This window comes from Chelonus insularis, unplaced genomic scaffold (assembly GCF_013357705.1).
Source record: "Chelonus insularis isolate UGA/USDA-ARS -01 unplaced genomic scaffold, ASM1335770v1 scaffold_714_pilon, whole genome shotgun sequence".
NCBI classification, from domain to species: domain Eukaryota; kingdom Metazoa; phylum Arthropoda; class Insecta; order Hymenoptera; family Braconidae; genus Chelonus; species Chelonus insularis.
The window spans coordinates 892,662-913,863 of NW_023276795.1; the positions used below are offsets into that span (position 1 = coordinate 892,662).

Consider the following 21,202-nt stretch of genomic DNA (forward strand, 5'->3'; position numbering starts at 1 on the left):
TAAAACTTATTTGATATAGATTACTGTCTGCATTTCTTTTTTATACACTATCAGTATCTTAATGTAAAAAAACTATCGTTTTAAATAACCACGGCTTGCCTGTATTAAGAGAACACGTTGATTAAAATAAACACTGTAAACTGGTTTCTTTAATTTATAAATGCAATATTTATAAATCTAAGCGCGATAAAAATAACGGGAGAGTATGACTTTGAGTTTAATTACCTTGGCAATAAATTTGTCCAGAGTTGGTAGTTTTCACTGTACTTGAAATGAATACAAGAATAAAACATTTTAATGTTTTGAAATGAACAAATTTGTTTAATAATTTTTAGTCACGTGAACTATATTAACAGAATGATTTTTTTTTTTTAAATTCACTTTATTCAGTAAAGATAAATAAACTACTTAAACTTTCAACTTGCACTAAAGTTTTGTGCCAATTTCGTAATAAGATTTTTTAAAACTTTCTCCCCATCAAATAGTTAATCTTCTTAACGTAAATAATCTACTTAAATTGACTGAAGAAGCGGTTTAAAATATTTTATAAAGTTTTGTAATGTTAAGAAACAAGTTATTTACTAGGAAGATATTTTTTAAAAATAAAACTGTTCAGTAATAAAAATAATTTTTCATTGCAGGTCACGATGGAAGATAATTCTTTTGTCGTTGAAGTTCAACCAAAATATCTACAAGATGATATAGATATCATTACAACTGGTTTAATCGATGATGTAACATGCAGGGTGACTGATCAACAAGCATTGGTTCATCGAGAGGAAATTCCAGAAGATCAATCATCAGGTAGTGCAGAATTCAATGTTCTAATTAACTATAATTTATAAAACAATCATTTCATTTATGAATGTTCTCTTATTATCAGAATTTGGGACCACAAAGCTCTTTGGAAGCATCAATACTGGCTTGTCTCAATCAGACCTTTCAATTGCTAGTCATGGTACTGTAAATCATAGTTATCGCTATGGAAATCAAATAGAATATGATGCTAGTCAGCTAGGCTATTCGACGTACGATGATGTAAATTACAAGGCTGACCTCATCTCTCGGAACCTTGAGGGCGTCTCTAAGTGGGTGGAATTCGATAAATCACCTGACACTCAAAAGATACTTCTCAACGAGTGTGAAAACTCTAGTTTTGACAAAGGAGTGAATCATGAATACGTAAGTAATTCTCTAGAAATATATGTAAATTCTATTTTTCCAATTTTCCATTCTATTTATTCAATAAACCACAATTTTATTTTATTTGAATGGTTTTTTTTTTCATTCCAGAAAAAATTAAATAACATTGACAGTTCCTTGGATTCAGGATCATCATTAGAACACCAGGATTCAACTGATGCTAGCAATTCAACTGATACTGTTAGGTCAAATCCGAATTTACAAATAAATGGTACAACTCCGAATAAGTTGGAAAACATGGAACGTAAGGGTTTACTCAGAGATTGTGATAAGTTGGAACCTAGTAAACCAATAATAACTGGAGCTCTGTTCAAAGATGAAGTGCCCGAGGTGGGGCTGCAGGAGCAGAAAAACAAACTAGGAAATGGAACTTTGTCTCCGGAGCATAAAAATTCCAAACCACGAGATCAGAACCCTGAAGGTAGTGTATTTGTTCCTAGTCACAAACGAAGTGGTAGTATCCCACCACGACTTATTGAAGATTCTCTTGAAATAGATCGAAAAAAGGGTATTGATATTTATAGCCAAATAAAAACAAGTATTCTTCCAAGTTTAAGTCCTAAGTTTGAATTACTTCAAAATGAAATTAGTCCGATTGATGAAAAAGAAAGTTAATTTATTAAGTAATAAAACTATACGTTGCTTCGTTTATAGAAGCAGGAATAGAAAAATCATTAATCTACTGTCAATCAGAAAATTACTATGATAATATTTCTGATTGCTGATTTTATCAAAAAAATAAACAAAAAAACTAGGAAAAAATTAAAATTTAATTTTTCGAATCGAGAGAATATTCGATGGTTTGACAAATTGACGCAGAAGTCGACATTTACATATTATTACGATGGATCTTCAATCGACGTGAAAATTCGTAGGGAATGGTTGAAAGCTACAAGAGAAATGTTAGAGTCTGGTTCTCTTATCATTCCAATAAATTGGCTAAATCTGAAGAAAAAGCATTCGAGTCGTGAGAGATGGTTGATCGAACCAACAGTACGTTGACGACTACTCTGTTCACCTCATTGTCTTCTTGACGTGACGCAGATTCAAGGGATTATGTTGAATAAAAACGTAAAGACATACGAGCCACAGAGAACAATTGAGACTAACGAACTCGTACGTTATAGCACAGTGTTAATTTCGTGCTGTACATTGTGTGAACCGAGACCCGCCAGTCAGTGACGTATGAATGAAACTCAAATCATAGGAATACTAGTACTTTGCTATATACATATGTGTAACTGCAAGCACCAGGCATATCTATGATTAATTCAGTTTCATGTGTATTTATTATTGTCATTGAATATTTGCGAGTAAATTCAATTGTGTGGTGTAAAAAAGTAATAATAAACGGTACATCTGATTCTACCTAAATAATAAGCATCATGAAATGTCCATTTGATATATGATAAACTCGATATAAGATCCTATTATTATAATAATAATAATTTATAAGAATTTTTTTTGGAAATGTGAAGAATTATACCTCGTATGTGAACTCTGAAATATAACATACATCAAGTAATTATGTATTTCAGTATGAAAATAAGTACACAGCTAATGTAGTAAAAGTTTAGTTAATTTTCAAATGGATTTTTGTAATTTATAAAATTACTAAGAGTTTTTCAAAAGTATATTGAAAACTCAATCAATATATATATAGAGTATCAGACAATTGGAAGTTCATTTAAATACTTAAATGCAGTGGCGGGAAAGAAAAAAACTGAGTTAATTTAATAAGTCTTGATTCAAGTGTTGGTTTAATGGGAATCCAATTAAACAAAAAGTATCTGAAAAAATGGTAATCATACATAATAGACTAACTAATAGGATTAAAATAATCTGAGAAAATGAGAAAAAAATTAAATTTTTTATTGGAAATCTATAAAATAATTTTTTCGATATTTTAATGAGAATGACATTACCATAAATAAACTAATGTTTCAATCCATTAAAATATCTCTTATGACCTATATTGCAAATTTTTAGAAATGAATTGTCTAGATAATAATGAATAACGAATTAAGCTTTTTTTTTTTAAACTGAAGCTATAGATCACTTCAAGTGGATTCTAGTGCCAAAATAGTTCTTTGAAAAATTAAAAATAATCTAATTGAATGTTTTGCGTGATGATATTTATAACTCTGTTTTAAGTAATTAAGTACGTTATGAAATTCAAATTTTATAAGCTTGTGTTATTAAATATTATTATAAATTTATAATATTATCAATAATGTTAACGAAAATTATTACTTGTATGTGATTAAATATTGAATATTATTTGAATAATTTTATATGATAATGGTATGATAAATATTTTTGTGCAGTTAGTTGAGTCTTCCTATTGCTAAATACATTCCATCCTTTCCAACAGAAAACAATTATTTATGAGCAACCATTACATATTTTGAATTAAAAATACTTTTAATCCTCTTATTGGAGTATCAATAACAGAATTGTATGTAAGATAATTAATGAAAACAAACATAAAGTAGCAGTATTTTGTTTATAAAAATGTTAATTCCTTTTTTTACTTTTATTAAATAAGTTCAAAATAGTATTAGGGTGCTATAGGATACGATAAGGCTAACTATAAATTTTATATAAAGCTCATTAAATGTCTTATGTATCATTAAGACTTACTATACAGTATTATATGTGAGTAATAAATAACAAAATAAAAAATGCAATCGTAACACATAATAATTAACAATTAATAAAGACAATGTAAGAACTTATTCTTTTCATCCATGTGTGAAAAACATAATACAATTTCTGTGTTCAAAAATACAATTGATAATTAATGTACCGATGAACTAATTTTTTTCTATTTTTTTTAAATTCTTTATTTTGATATAAAAATTTTTTTATGAATAAATTGTATCATAACAATTGATTTTGACTCAATAGTTAAAAAAAAGAAGCAATCGAATTCTTATTAGAAACACGCAGAAAAATATAGATATAAGATTAAATAGCGCCGAGTATAAAGACATGAAATATGTATTTTAGTCTTAAGTATTAAGGCCTTTTTACATATATGTTTATTCATACATAAAAGTCACAAAGCTTATGTAAAATAGGTAAATTTGCACAAAAATTTTATAGAATCTTACATTTAAAATAATTCTTTATTTAGTTGTACTTTTTTTTTAGCTATTTAAGTTATTTTAAAAGGATGAATTAGATTAATATGTGTATAATTCAATACTTAATAAAAAATTACGATATAAGAAATAAAAATAGAAAAATATAAAAATTTGACACTTTTGAAATGATCAAAAAATAATTCATTTTATATAATTACTTACGTGTAAACAATAAAAAAAATTAATTCTGAATGTCTGATACATTTATTTCTAAAATATCAAACACATTAAAATTTTAATATATATTTTTTAAATTGAATCTCAATGATTTATTGTTAATTAATTTCATCTCTAGAGATATGTATAACTTGAAAGTAAAATATTCTTCTTGTGCTACCTAAAATAATTTAATACATCTCATAAAAGTGTGTGAAGATTCAATTAGTGCTCATTGCTATAAGATACCATGTTGTACATGTTAATTTATTTTGCAAAATAAATTATTAATAAGAGATAATACTTTTATTTCTTTTCTTCCAGTTCACTGATCTTGTTACCAACGTTCCTATAAATAATTCAAAACAACAAATCAACTGTATCTTTTATAAAATTTTGATCAATTATTTGAGAGCTTTCCGATCGATTAAAAGCTTTAAAATATGTAGTTACATCTGCTGATAATTCGTAACAGCCGGTAATAAAGCAAACAATCCACTGGAATCTTCTATTTCAACCCTCTACAGAGCTTTTATTCCTCCAGCGATATCATGAGCTTTACCATGAGCTTAAAAGCTCTTAGGGGTAGTAGAATTTCACCCTTAACGTCATCTATCGGTAAATACAGGGTAAAATGTAATCTACCAGTTGTAGCGCGCCTCCTGCAGTCATATACAAAATAAATGTATCGCCAAATTATACATGCGCGTTTTTAATTCCATAATCAATAGTAAAAACCACTCGTACAACCCTTGTAGCCCTTTGCGTTTACTTTTTATACCTAGTAACAAGAAACTCGTTACGAATATTAAAAGGTAAAGTCTTTTGAAAACTGAAAAAAACTCTTGAATATTTTAATGTAGACAATTTTTGCATATCCGCTGTCCATTATTTCTTTAAATATCATGAAAATAATTTAAAGACAACCGCAATGCGGCAGTGGAATGATGATTACAATTTTCTTCACGTCCGGTAGATGAGTGAACGTAATTTTTTACTCATTGAACCGAATATATTTCATAAACTTTTATCGAGAAAGAGAAGGAGATGAAGATGAGGAATAAGAGGGAATAGAAATATCTAGTTGTAGTATCTAACGAATTGGAATGTTAATTTTTATTTAATAATTTTATTTTGGACGACAAAGGCATTTATTTCATGATTAGTTGGGATTTAATTGGTCAGTCAGTATATCTGTATAGGAGGGGTGCTAAAACCTCGCTCACACATTTGGAGGATCGAGGATATTGCAGGCGAAGGGTGATGAGGGAATAAAATGGGCGTCAGTACTTACAGATACAGCATTATGAAAACACGAATGAACTTTTAAATCAATACCATACCATTGTAAAGTACTGTGGTAGAGGTAAAAACACCCCATGAATATTATTTGGTGGTTGTATATAGATGGCAAAGAATAAAGAGAGGGTTAACTCGATCTCGTAACATTGATCATTACCTAACATTTGTAATATAAAGGTTTTATGTTTCTAGTACATTGCCTTTCACGATCAAATATTCAGACTCATATCATCAGCTTTTTAACGCTTCCACGCGTTTATGTTCACAGCTATCGAGAGATTTTCGTACTTTTGATGTTGCATTTAACGTATGTAGTTAAAATGTATATCAAAGAACTTAATTTTCACCGTAGTTTATGTGTGAAAAAAAAAACAACGTTGAGCAAGAAAAATACTTTATTGGCCGACAGATAACTGAACGATTGATCAATCGGTTATCGTTCATCAATTACTACATAAATATAAATTCGACAGGCGGAAATAATTTATTTTTTACTTCCGCCTACAGCCACTCATGCTCAAATATTGCGAGTTTAATTGGATAGTGTATAGCCAAATGATTACAGAATTTTTTTTATAAATATTACATGCCTGATAAATGGCTTTATCGTGTGCAGTGCATCGGATTGGCTAACCTGGTCATCGATTAGTTGAAGTAGAGTTTTTTTACAGTTCACGTCGCTCTGCATGATTTATTCCAAAAGTGCATTCAGCTGGACCCGATTTTATTGTTGGTCGACAACCATTTCATGATATCACGCTCAAATTATCGGAAGGGTGATACAACCAAATTCGTTGGTGCGTACTGTATCCTACGGTTCAAGTGTCAATGTGCAATTTTATTTGAAAAATCAAATTTCTATTTACGTATATCGGAGATGAATATTATTCACATTAGTATAATTACTATTTCCTCGACATATTCATTTGATTTTCAAATACATATCAATACATTTAAACACATATGTATAAATATCATTTATTATTTTTCTCTGTAAACATCAATTATTAATTAATGTAATATCATGGATTGTAATAAAATATACGACAGAGTATGTTGATGAGATTTTTCAATTATTATTGAAAATATATTTCATTGAAATTAAATTAATTTCAAAGTTTTAAATAAATATATTAACGAATACATACTAGAACATCTATTCATATTTTATTAACATATAAGATCTAGAATGAATGATTACAACATTCTCTATTCAGTTAAATAAAATTTTCATTTAAATATTAATTTAAAATTATAATTGTAAAGTTTAATTAAAGGATTACGAATTCTGATAGCTTTTAATTTATAACGATATCATCATAAACTTGTAAATTACCACATAGATGCATTAATTTAATCAATAAAATGAATTAAGTAGTAACTCTCAAAATTGATATAATTTGGATCAAAAATTCATTTGGTATCGCATAATGAGGTTTAGCTGAATTTTGTAATTAGATTTTTATTTTATTATTATTGACATTATCAGTAATCTACATAATAGTTCATTAATAACATTATTGTGAGTTATTGATTCAAAAAATATTGTAATAATTTTAAATAAACTGAAAGCTTCTGATAATTGGAAATCTAATACAATTACATTTAACTTAAGTCAATTTAACCCAAGCAATGACATAAATGTAGACTGTTATGAATAGGGTCCTGGATATAATGCTGAAGATATTGTGTCCTTGTGGCCATTGGAAGAATTTCCGTAATATAAATTGAAAGACAAACTCAGAAACAATACAAATAATAATAAAAAATTAGGTCAAGTTGTTCTTAATTTATCAGTTTCAATCGAATTATATCATAATCTTAATTTCTTATTAGTCTGAGTTACATCTGACCTTATGAAATCTAATCGACTTCTCTAAATTATAATTATCGATAATTACGAGTAATAAAAACAGAATCAAATTGAAATATACAGATAAAGCTTGACTATTGCTTACAACAGATAAGGTTCATTGAACTTTAATCTTGAGAAACATCCTGAATGGAAAAAATTTCGTTTTCCAAAGATTTCCTGAATGTTCCCAAGTGAGGAAGTTCCCAGAGTTTCTCCTCGTAAGACTATGGGGAACAAAAATTTTTTTTTTTTGAAAATTGTTACATAATGACATAATGATATATAGGCGGAATGCTGTGAAATATGAAAATGTGCATAACTTATATACTAATAATGCTACGGGGTTGATCGAGGACTCAAATGAAAGATCTCGACGAAAGGAAAAAAAACAATGTGGTTAAAATTATTTTCGGACCATAATTAATGCTAAAATTAAAGCAAGTTCCCGTTTTACCCCATTTTAGGAGTGAAATAATTGATTTTTTATATTTTTGACCTGATTCCGCAATTCTAGGCATTGAGAGGAAGAGAATGAGTGGTCGAACTTGAGAATCGGACAACTTTGATTTTTCGACCCCAAAAAATGGCAAGTGGTACCCCTTTCCATTTTTTTAGGCCAAAAAATAAAAGTACTCCGATTTTGATGATTGAGGGCTCATTCTCTTTGTCTTGATACGTAGAAATGCGGAATCGGGGCACAGCTTGGAAAAATCCACTTTAACACCCCTAAATGGGGGTAAAACTGGATACAAATTAAGAATAATCATCCCCTTGACTTTAAATCCCTATAACTCATGAACGGGCGGTCCAATGAGCGTTTTTAGGGACATTTTTGAAACCTTAGAATCTAAGCTAAATATGCATATCCATAAAAAGTGTTTAAAAAATTTCCTTCACCCTTAAAATGGCTAAAATATAAAAAAAAATCACATTTTTTGGGGAGTTTGTCAAGCATTTTGGCAATTTCAGGGGTGAAATAAATTTTTTAAACGTTTTTCATAGATATGTATTTTTAACTTAGATTCTGAAGTTTCTAAAAACCTCTTAAAAATCATTATTTGATGACTTGTATAAAAGTTATAGAGGTCAAAAGTCAAAGTAAGGGCTAAAAATCATCTACTCTTTGACTTTGGACGTCTGTAACTCCTATGATTGTCAATCAAATCATGATTTTTGGATATCGTTTAATAGCTTAGATTCTAAGGTTTCAAAAATGTCCCTAAAAACGCTCATTGGACCGCCCGTTCATGAGTTATAGGGATTTAAAGTCAAGGGGATGATTATTCTTAATTTGTATCCAGTTTTACCCCCATTTAGGGGTGTTAAAGTGGATTTTTCCAAGCTGTGCCCCGATTCCGCATTTCTACGTATCAAGACAAAGAGAATGAGCCCTCAATCATCAAAATCGGAGTACTTTTATTTTTTGGCCTAAAAAAATGGAAAGGGGTACCACTTGCCATTTTTTGGGGTCGAAAAATCAAAGTTGTCCGATTCTCAAGTTCGACCACTCATTCTCTTCCTCTCAATGCCTAGAATTGCGGAATCAGGTCAAAAATATAAAAAATCAATTATTTCACTCCTAAAATGGGGTAAAACGGGAACTTGCTTTAATTTTAGCATTAATTATGGTCCGAAAATAATTTTAACCACACTGTTTTTTTTCCTTTCGTCGAGATCTTTCATTTGAGTCCTCGATCAACCCCGTAGCATTATTAGTATATAAGTTATGCACATTTTCATATTTTACAGTATTTCGCCAATATATCATTATGTCATTATGTAACAATTTTCATTTTCGTTCCCCATAGTCTCACGAGGAGAAGCTCGGGGAACTTCCTCACTTGGGAACATTCGGGAAATCTTTGGAAAACGAAATTTTTTCTACGGAATAACACTCTTCTAATTTTATTCAAACTTCTTGCCGTGACAGCTACGTTTACATCAGTTAAATAGATATACACCTCCAGCTGAGAATTGACTTGGCAAAAGAAGGCTGGTCAGATATCAAAATTGGTGAAAATATAATTCCTCTTGACCAAGTTGATGATGAAAAACAACTATTTTTCAAGTGCAAAAGCGTGAAATTAGTTAATATCTCCAAGTAGTTTCCGGAGAACAAGATTGTTTACAAACAGATAAACAGTGAAGAGAACTTGGAGGATTGCGACAGTTCCTCTTCCTGTTTCCGACGTCCTTTCCTCACTCGCAAGCATTTCATCCCCATCGAAATTCCCTTTGGCTATCAACAAGAGGGGCGAGAGTGAGTGGGATACAGGCGGATGTGTTGACTGGTTTTCCGATACGTGCACCCTACTCTCTTACTCACTGCACCCCTTGAGTTCTCTCTCTTTTTCTCGTGTTGCTTCGCTTTTCCACATTCGCTTTCGTTGCACCGGCATTTGCACACGTATCATACAGGTTCACTTTGTATATATGCATGTTTGTATAAACATCTATCTGGCATGCTCTTTCTCTTTTGCATACACTCTCGGCACTTGGTCGTATCGTCTTCATCGTGTTTGTAAACATATGGCCATGCAAACTCACACAAACAAGCATGGTCGGCCACCTGTATGCTTTGCTCGTGGATTGAACCTTACCTGTTACTCTTCTCAGTATGCGCGCCATTAGAGAGGGTGCTCAGGGTAAGACAAGAGGCCAGAGTGTCAAGAGGTATGAGAGGAAGGTCGATAAAGCACTTCCGTTTCCGGCTGAGATGTACCACTCGATTGACGGTGACAAGAACGTTTATTCCACATTTAAAGGGATAGATACAACCCGATAAAGTGTGACATGATCTAATTGACTTTTCCACACTGCTCGTCTTTTATCAGTGGAAACACGCTTGATATATAGATGGTTAACATGAAAAAGTCCAATCGTTTTATTTTTAACTCTGTTTTTATTCATTGAGATATTTTCATTGAGAGATAAAAATTTTATTCTTTTATACCATGATTATTAAACAAATTGTAGTGGTGAATTTTTTTGAATAAAAATATAAATTGATATAAACGGTTTAAAGATTTAATATTGAAGAAGTTTTTTTTTTTCTTTTATTATGAATTATGAATTTGTTGAACGTAAAAATACAACATCAATACAATAATTCACAATAAAATATTTTTCCCATTAATAATCTCTTTTATAAGAATGTTTAACTAATTAATGTATAAAAATTATTTTTTAATAAAATGATAAAAAAAAAAATGTAGCTTTGAAATATATATATTTACTTTTGTCATATGCAATTTTATGAGGGTATCCAACGAGAGCTTAACAAGTTATTTAAATAATATAATTAAACCTGTGTTTTTAATAATTTCACGTTGAATTTAATACTTATTATGAGGAAGGAAATTAATGAATATTAAAATAAGTATAAAATTTGATTGAATTTTTTTTTTTTTATTTACAATAAAATATCATAGTAGTTTGAATTATATTTTATTCCATAAGACAAACAATCATGTTAATTTCAATGAGTAATTTAATTTTATGAATATTAATGAAGAAACTTTAAAAAAATAAATTGTGATGAGCATGGATATTTTATAAAATATATTGGGTATTTATTTTCATCCAGTATCTAACTCATATTTTAGCTTGTCCAACATGATATGAATACAGTCGATTTGTACCTTCGCCTATAGACTCCTTTTGAGACCACAAACATTTATTTATTTATTTTTTTTCACAAATAAAATTTCTTGTCAGCCGATCATGAATGTATGTTTTTACTTGTAACGAAAGGAAATTATATTGACAGAGTAAAAGTTTGAGCATGAGAAGAGCATCATGTAGTACTGAGAATGGCAGCTTTAACCGAACAATTGAGTCTCGACGTACAGTAATACGATATAAAGAAAGAAGCGGCACGACAACACGTCGTCCGGATTCTCGTGGAAATAAAGACGTGAGTATAAAGCAATGAACAGAAGGAGAAAGAGATAGAAATGATGAGTGCATGTAAAGAGATTGTAACAGAGGGGCATTTTATACATATAGATATATATTTAATGTATACTTCTATACGGAGAGTTGGTTGTATACTTTGCAAAAGTGAATATTGAAATTCCGTCATAAACGACGACTACGACGATGTACTAAAAGACAAGGAGGAAAAGGACAAAAGTACTACGGGGAGATACGTACTATTTTAAAACAGTTCGGTAGGCGCGGGAGGTCTGGCGCGCTTGAGAGCAACGAGGGGTGGTGTCCCAGGCCGGGGTCTCCAGGCACGTGGTGCCACTATTGATTTTAATTTTAGTGAAAGGGGTGGGAAAATTAGAAGGGTGGTACGAGGGCCTTACTAAGCGGGGGCTGGGAAGCTTTGCTCAACAGTTTCGCTTTCATTTCCCTCTTTACTCCGCGAGTCTCTCAGTCGAGATGGCAGCCTCTAGAGTTTTACGGAAAAAAAAAGAGAGAAGCGTAGCAAGAGTAGGCAGAGGGTGACTATGATGACGTAGAGTGGGATCAGATAATATGGGGATGAGTAAGTTAGCGAGAGGGTAAGAGTACAGATGAGGAAGGTACGAACGAGAACGATGAGGAAGATGAAGAGAAAAAAGTGCGAGAGTGAGGAGTAGAAACGGAAGAGTAATAGGAATGAGATGAGAGCGAGAGGGATACTCTCGTAAAAAAGGACTCTACGAAAATGGATAAAGTGCGAGAGGGATAAATAATCGTTGCTACGCTTACATCAGTGGGGTAAGGGATCGTGAAAAAAAGAGAAGAACAAACTCTCAACTATGTAAAACACAGACTCGCGGTGCGAGGTGCTTCACATTGAAAAACCCCGGATCGGGTCTTCACTATCCCTTTCTCTCTCATTTCACCCTCACACACACAAATGCTTTCTTTCCGCGCCAAGATAATTCTCATTGTACGTCGACCCTCACGCATCATTGCATCGTCTTTTTTCACCCCCACGTTTTATTCCTGCGTCGCTTATTCTTTCCACATCGTAATACATTTAGATATTACTTTTACGCGTCATTTTTATTTCTATTTTTTATGGAAAACCCTCCTCCGAAGATAGGTGTAATAGGTAACTTAAACCTCACGATGTGCTAACTTCACATACCTTGAAGGTAGATCTTTATAGAGGCCAGATTAAAGGCTTTCATTAATGGTTAATCATCAAAGGATGCTATTAGCAGTAAAAGCTAACAATGTAATACTTTTTCTTTCTCAGTGTTTTGTGTACCGAGAACTCTTCTATTAGACTAGACAGACCCTTTTTTTGCATCATATATGCGCTAATATCCTTCGTTGTATTTCAAAGAAAAAAGATTCTTGGAATATGTGCTATGTTTTTAATTCAATTTTCGTTGATGTTACTTTAAATTCTCTTTAAAATAATAATTTGATGACATCAAAAGTAAAAAATAAATTTCCAAGATCACAAAAAGAGAAATTAATTCTCTAGATCGATGAAATAAATTTTTGAATTGTATTCTAACAAATTCAATTGAGTTAAAAATATTAAATGATTGTTTTTAAGCTTACATTCCTGATAATTGATTTACAGCTTTCAAAAAAATAAAAAAATCATAGGTACTAAAATTTTTAAAAGTCAATTAAATTTAATTAAAATATGAGATAAAATTTTTCCTCATATTCTCAATTGCTGGTTGAATAACTGGTTTGTAAAAACATATCAAAAATTGTAATTCGATATAGAGGTAAATTTAGTTGAGTTGAATCACGAGTTTTGTATCATTTTTTTATCGACATCATTTTCTACATTCAACTAAGTTGATGATAAATACACAAATTCTTGAAAGAAAAAAAAAGTAATTTATTACGAAAGCGAAAAAAAAAATTTAAATTAACCGTTTTCGTTTAGAGAAGATCAGTTGTCACACGGATCGGTTATCATAAACGCAACAGCAAAAAAAAAAAAAACCATAATCTATAGGTATGCGTTGCTAACACCTACGCGTATGTGTGGTTTATACCCACGCATTGCTATCAGATACTAGCATGTTCTCCGTTACAGCGGCTTGTGATAATCTACCCACGTAACAATCAACTTTCGTCTCCCTTCAGTTCCTTTGGATAACTGATTTTACTGGAAAAAAAAAAATTCACTAAATTAAAAATAAATTCAAATATACAGTAAAATTCATTGTAAATGAAATAAATAAAATTACGCTAAAATATCAATTAGCAAGTCAATGTTATTTACGTTAAAAACAATCGACTGAATGAGAAAAACAAATAGGAAAGGTCGTTTTTTATGTAATTTGTGAAATGAAACACATTGGAAAATAGTAAAGGGATTAGAGGGAACGAAAGAGTTAAATAAATAGTCAGGTGAAAGAACTAATGGTGAGCATATGGAAAAAGGTCGATAGAAAAGAAGGTATTCGTTTGAAGCCATTGGATATGTTCGAAGGGATGTGTGTGGAGAAAGTAAAAGTTGAGGGGCAAGTGAATATGAAGTATAAATATATCTATGGACATGATAGAAATGGGGAAGTCGTGGAGAAAAGAGAAAATAACGGCAAAAAGCAGTAGCCCGGGAAAAGAAATAATCTGCGAGCTGTATTGACGTTTCTAGTCTAACTCTGATTGAATTATGCATGAGCACACCGGTGCGCGAGAGTACTGAAGGCAGTAGGCGTCTCATACATTATCGATTCTATGATCCAACTGGAGATGTTCTGGTCTGCATCTCTCGATGAAAATCCTATATACGATCTTTCCTCTGCTGAGAAAAGTAGACGCGGCAAGATGGAAATTGGATGCAATGCAACCCCTCCTATGTATATATATCGCCGACCAATAGATTCGAGAACTCTTTTACTCCTTTGTTTCGTGTGAAATTCAATTAAGTGGAGCATTCAATAAAATGAGATTTTTTTCTTGTTGAGGGTGGTTAATCTCCCTCAATTGCCAAACATTCTTAAATGAGAATTTTTATACCAAGTATTCTCCACTTCTTTAAACTGTCGTTGATACTGTAACTGACAATCAAGTGACAGTGGTTGAGGATTTTCAGTCAAGATATTTTCATCGAGAACTATTGCTTTTTTTTTATTTGTAATTGGTAGAAAAATGAGAGATAATAAATATAATCATTTTATTTAACAACAATAGAATTATCTAATATAAAGTTTGGAATATAAATCATAAAATTTGTGGTAGATGTCATATTTATGTCGAGTACAATATCAAAATTAATTCCCAGTTTATTCACAAGCTCTCTATGAATAGACACTCATAAATTGTTTTCACTCAATCAACTTTCATGAGGAAAAAAAGTATTGTTACAATATATTTTTATTTTATTCCAAACGATATGATTATAATCCTCACTGAGATTTGTATCACATTTTATTTAGAAATCTGATTTTCAATGGTACAAGAAAAAATTCATACTTCAAAAATGTTAGAATACTTTATCAGCCTAGGTATTTTTGAGTTTTAGATTTTTATTTCTATCTAGAAAATCATAACGTAATATTTATTTACAAAAATTTTATTTTCCAGTATTTTAAGAACAGTTGATCGGATTTCATTCGAAAGTTCATCTTCAATTTGTCTTCACAGAATTGGATTTTGAGTTGGTCAAGCTGTTTTAGAGTTTATTGGAAAAAAATTACTTCTTTCAATAATGAATGATTATATTTTCTCGAAATCATCTTACTTATTTTCTACAAAACCTGATAACTTTTAAAAATCTACTTCAAGAAGTACTGAAGAAAAAATATCAAATAAAAATTTGTCCATTTTTATTTTATCTTTTAGATCTTCAATTAAATTTTAGACCACTTACAACACATGTACTGATTCTTCGACATCAAATGAAATAATTTAATTGTAGAATTAATTTTAGCATTTACTTTACCTCTTAAAATAATTAATAAATGAATTTTCAATGATAATTGTTTTGTTACCAATCATATCGATTGAGATCGAAAAAAATTTTAATGCAATATAATGATCATTACAGCAATATTATATTATAATAATAAAGTAAATCAACGATTAGTAATCAGGCATTGTATTGGATTCAAATTTCCAGAAAATAATATTACTATAAAATTAATTTTAAAATAGAATTATTTGAAAATACTAATTATAACAATGACATTAGTAATTTGAATAATATAATTAAAAATTCTTAATCCTCAACACTTTTATTATTTATTTACATTTACAATGCCATTAGTTTCTCACTATTATTAAGACTAAAATCGATATAATAAAAGAGAATCTTGAAACTGTCTATTCTAACATAAAGGAGTCGCATCCCTATAACTGTCTTTATATAATAAATCAATTCAAGTCACATTGACATGCTTAATACCATGGCTACACAATAATATTATCAATATAAAATCTGGTGTGACAGATTTTTTTGATAAATTTTTTAACATTTAATCCTAAAAAAAATAGAGGGAAAAATGAATTCATTTCATGAATTTTTCCCAACCATTTAAACTAATCAAAAAAAAAGAGAGACAATTTTTTTGGTTAATTTTATTGAAGGGAAAACGATATAATTCTATAATTGCGTATCATGAGAGAATAGATAGGTATTTACCCAAAAAATTACACAAGAATGACAGCTTTATAGACTCTTAGATTTCTTAATAAAGATAGTGAACAAAAGAGTGACCACATAATAATTTGATAATAATGATTCACTTGTTTGCTCGATACAGCCATTTCCTGTAGTCTATCTTGTGATAACAAGGAAGACGATGTTGGAGGGTCGACTCGACCCTATTACGACGTACATGCACGTACAATAAATCTATCATGTAAGGGAATAGAGATAGAGTGAAGTACACATGGATGATGTTCTTAAGAAGCCGCATCAGACATCACTATTAGAAAGATAACCCTAGACTATTTGGACCATTACAACTACATTATATCATTTCCATCGATTAACATCAAGTGTCTTCATAAGTTGTCGTCGACTAGATCGATCTCTGTGCTTTCAGTTCAAGGACGTTTCATTTCTCAACTGAAGTTGAAGCCCTCCAGTGTTGATATCTTCAGCTTAAAAAAAGAGAAGAAGGCAAATGATTTGTCCCCACCAATCGACAATAAAATATTAAAATAAAAAAGTGTTGATTTAGCATTTTGACGGTGGATTCACGTATATGCATCAAACAAAATCTGAAATTAACTTCTATTAAATTTTCGGGAAATAGCGAATGTGTAATACGATGATTTTTTTAAGTAGAAAAAAAACGTGAAACAGACGGCTGCTGGGTGAGCCATTAAAAACGAGAAGGGTTGGTGGGGTTGTTGGAAAAGTTGAGCCCTCTCGGGGACCCAACCAGCGTCACCCTCACTGGTCTATCCCCTCTCCTGATCCCTTTTATATTTTCATAACTAATCTGCGCGGTGCGTACTATTATGCCCTCCGCACATTTTACAACTTTATGGATTTTCCTACAGTTCTCTTTTCCCCCCCAACTCTTTCCACTCATTTCTTTCTCTCTCATTGCTTGCTACCGTTGTTCTATTCGCCATTTTTGTACATAAATTATAATTACCTAGAATTGTGTGGAATATAACATAGTAGCTATCACGAAGCATACTAGTTTTATTTCCTTGCATCATTATGAAAATAACTTTTCCTTTAGATCGATGCTTTATGCGTAAATGGAAAAATATTAGAGTTAGTTAATTATAGATACAAGATCTAGGGAAAGAAGCGAGAAAATGTCAAACGGAGCGTAATACATCTAGCATACAAGAACGACCGAGGGTGCGAAAGGTTACAAGAGCTTGAGGCTTGCACGTGATTATTCGATATGCGTGAGTAAAATTAATTCATCTCGTGCAGTATGTACTTTTTCCCTCTATTACAAGATAAAAATTGATCTCTACAGTTAAAAAAGTATTTCCATTAAAAATATTATTCAATTTATCAACACAGAAAAAAAAATTACATCGGTTTTTTAAATGAAAAAAATTCAAAAAACAAAAAAAAATGATAAATTCTGAAATATTATTTTCAATTAATTTTTCAATAATGAACACTATGAAAATTTTATCTTAATTTTGAACTAATTCCGAGCGTAAAACTTTTTTCATGTAATAAAACTGTGTGCTCTGACTACAGAGAATTACACTAATTCTCTGAGTAAATTTGTTGAGCTTTATATTACTAATTTTTACGTGGATTGTTATTATTTCAAAAAAAAATTCTTTTTAATAGTACAAGGTAAAATATGTTATATTCTTCAACAAAATTTACGCTAAATTTATTTCCATGTATAATTGCAAATTATGAAAATGGAGTAGTACTTTGTTTCATTTGTATAGAGGATTACAATCATATTTTTTTTTTGTAAATCATTACATGAAGCTTCAGTAAATTTGGCAAGATAGGAGATGTCGTGTGAAAGGGATAAATCGAGTTAAAAATACCTAGACCACAAAAAACATATACACCCTTTTTTGTGGTAATAGCATTAGCGCATTGATTAAACAAAAATTTCAAATTGCTCTTATTTGTAAAAGGTTCGAAATTCATGTTTGAATTTTTCTGCATTGAAAAGAATTAAATTCCAATTGTTTCATTTCAATTACAAAAAAACAATCTATGGTTCAGTATCATGTCAATAGTTTAAAAATATTCTGTAAATGAAACAAATACCATACGAGATTTTTTTTTAATTTCATTATAAACAATTCTCTATCAAATAATAGAATCATATAAAAACAACGAATTCATTTATCACAAAGCATATTATTTCTCTCCTCTCGTACTTAAAGGTAAGAGCTAGTAGAAACGGCCCGCATTGGTAAGACATAAAATATATGATCGTATAAAAATTGACTGTAAAAAATGTGAATTGAGTTGATAATAATTTAGCGCATGTGGACGAATGTTTTTTAGTCCTTTAGTAAAATCGAGATAGAAGCGGATTCGCGGAATTTGATTATGCATTAACGCACTTATACATCCCGTGTAACTACGCGTCACCCCATTGCTGGCAGCAGTTTTAGGAGGTGGAGGTTTAATTCCAACCACTAGCACACGACCCCCTCCAGTGATATTTCCAACTCCCGGTGCCGAAGTTCTTCCTCACTCTTGCCTAGAGTAAAAAAAAAGAGATCGATACTAAAATGCTTTAAAATCACGAATTTTATATCTATCTAGTTCAGAAGAGGATAGTAAAAGTTAACATGACTAGTGAACCGTATCAGAACTCGATCAACTTATTGAATGATTTTTCAATTTCATACTTACTTTTTTTCACATACAGATTCGTACATATATATTAATGTCGATATCCCATTTCCGTGAAATCAATTTACCTTTTTCACATCCTGTCCAAAAATGTACATCATGGCATTATCAAAAAAAAGAGTCTGATTGGAATTTAATTAATTAAACAAAATTCCAAGAGTTTGAAATAAATAAATAACGTGATAAAACGAGAATTTAATTAATCAAAAAAATCTCAAGCAAACAACAAGCGTATGAAAATAGGACTATGGAGGGTTTTAGATAGAAGCCATGATCATATTCCCGACAGTGATGCTCCTTTCATCTTACAAAACCCTCTATCCAACGACCCCTCCAGTGGCTTAGAGGTTTTTGATGATATTTTTTTTTATGTTACGCTTCCGGTAAACTCTCAGTGACCAAGTGAAAGAAAGTAATAAGGGAATATCTGCATAGATCAAGAAGAAAAATCTGAGAATAAAAATAGTCGAAAAAAATATACATGTATATATGAAGAGGCAAGGGAGAAAAGGAAAAAAGCAAAAGCAACGAAACTGAGAGGGTGTATGCGGAATAGCAAGCATCAGACTCCCCTTGTTTCATTCCACTTTTTAATAAGGACCTCGTTTGGTACTCTAGGCTTTAAATAGATCAATACCTACGTACTTCATCCCTGGCAACCAACTCACCCCATTTCTCTTTTTACCCTGCTGTGGTGTGGCACGCTCCAACTGTCTTTCTCGTCCAACAGTTCAAGCCCATCATTTCTCACTCTTCATCAGCTCATCCCTTTCTACTTTTTTCACCATCTTTCTCCAGCTTATATTCTATGTTAACTTTATATCATCCCTTTCTCTTGCTCGATTCCATCCCTAGCATTATACTACTCTATCCGCCCTCTTCGTAATTTCTCCCCACTCATTTCTATATTCTCCTACCTGGTTACTCCCACCCTCACTTTTTATACCCTCTCTTGCTTTATCTAGTTCACTACCACTTTTTCCAACCGCTCAACCCTTCCGCGGATTCGTTTGCTCCCGACTTGTATGCTCTCTTTTTTCTATTGTTTCTGTCCCGGTTTGTTCTCTCTAACTATACTATCACCATATATACAGCTTGATATTTGCTAGTGTAAGCTCACTCTCTCTCGGTCACGCGTCTACACTTTCTTTTTCTCTCATTCTTTTTGATTTTTCTCTTTTTTTTTCATTTTTTCTATTTTTTCCTTTTTTCCACTTTTTTTTCAGCCAACGCTCTGCGTGAATGGGCGAAATGTAGGTAGCAACGCTTTCGCTTTCTATATACACGAGCTCGACGAAAACGAGAGTTTACGCTCGTGGTTACGCACTTACACTCATGGTTAAGTGCATCACGCATTGGCACGTGGTTTCACTAGTAAGCTCATCGATAAACTAGTTTATATATGCACTGTTAACTCTATACCTTTGAATCCATCATATTTCATGCACGAGTGTGCTATACACACATGAAATCGCATTATGCATGAATTATCGCGACTGTCAGCACACAAACTCTCCTCAAATCAGATCGAAAGATTTTGTATATTTTATTGATCATTATTACGTCCCAATAAAAGGTAGTTTTAAACTTTAGAAAACTTTGCTAACAAAAAAAAAGAAATAGTCTTTCAAGTAAATAAAATTTTTAATTATCAATAAGTAATATTAATAATGGTTAAATAATCAAATAAATTAGTTATTAATGATCGATGAATAATTTATTATTTAAAAAAAAAAAGGAATTAAATTTAAAAAACCTTTTTTTTTAATTCTGTTGTTTATGTTCGCATTGTCTTGCCAATAAATTATATTATAGTGATTTAATTAATTCTAATGAAGTAACTGATTTTAAAAGGAAGTTTTTTGAGTAAAATTAAAACTTTGTTTGCCTGAAATTTTATTAATTAAATTGAATCTATCTCTAGTACATATTATATATTAATAACCAATTTAACTCATTATCAAGGAGACTCTTTTCCCTACATTATTTATTGCTTATTATCCTGCATGTGTTTTTTATATTAAATGTAAAACTAATTAAATATCTGAAAAACAAGAGACAACGAACAAAATTATTATTAATATTATTATTATTATCTTGAATATTATAATAATAAAAACGAGTAATAAAATAATTAATAAATAACAATACTATTTTATATATGGAAAGATAATAAAATATAGTTACAATAAATAATAATAATAATAATAATTTTACTGGATAAAATAATAATTGAATGTAGAAATAATAAAATACCATCATACATTAAAATTTTCGTGTGTAATAAATAAATTATAATAGCAATGA

The 21,202-nt window shown here is 30.6% G+C and overlaps 1 protein-coding gene and 1 long non-coding RNA gene across 3 annotated transcripts in view; one reads left to right on the top strand and one right to left on the bottom strand.

Moving 5' to 3' along the window:
- Positions 1-3,200, top strand: part of LOC118073856 (uncharacterized) — a 112,274-nt gene extending 109,074 nt beyond the window's left edge. Inside the window, exons 6-8 of the mRNA XM_035094593.1 lie at positions 642-804; positions 884-1,182; positions 1,294-3,200. Coding sequence (XP_034950484.1) covers positions 642-804; positions 884-1,182; positions 1,294-1,818 — 987 coding nt within the window. The 3' untranslated portion in view covers positions 1,819-3,200. The remainder of the gene's footprint in view (positions 1-641; positions 805-883; positions 1,183-1,293) is intronic.
- LOC118073861 (uncharacterized) overlaps positions 1-21,202 on the bottom strand; it is a 178,713-nt gene that overhangs the window by 19,178 nt on the left and 138,333 nt on the right. The window lies entirely within an intron of this gene.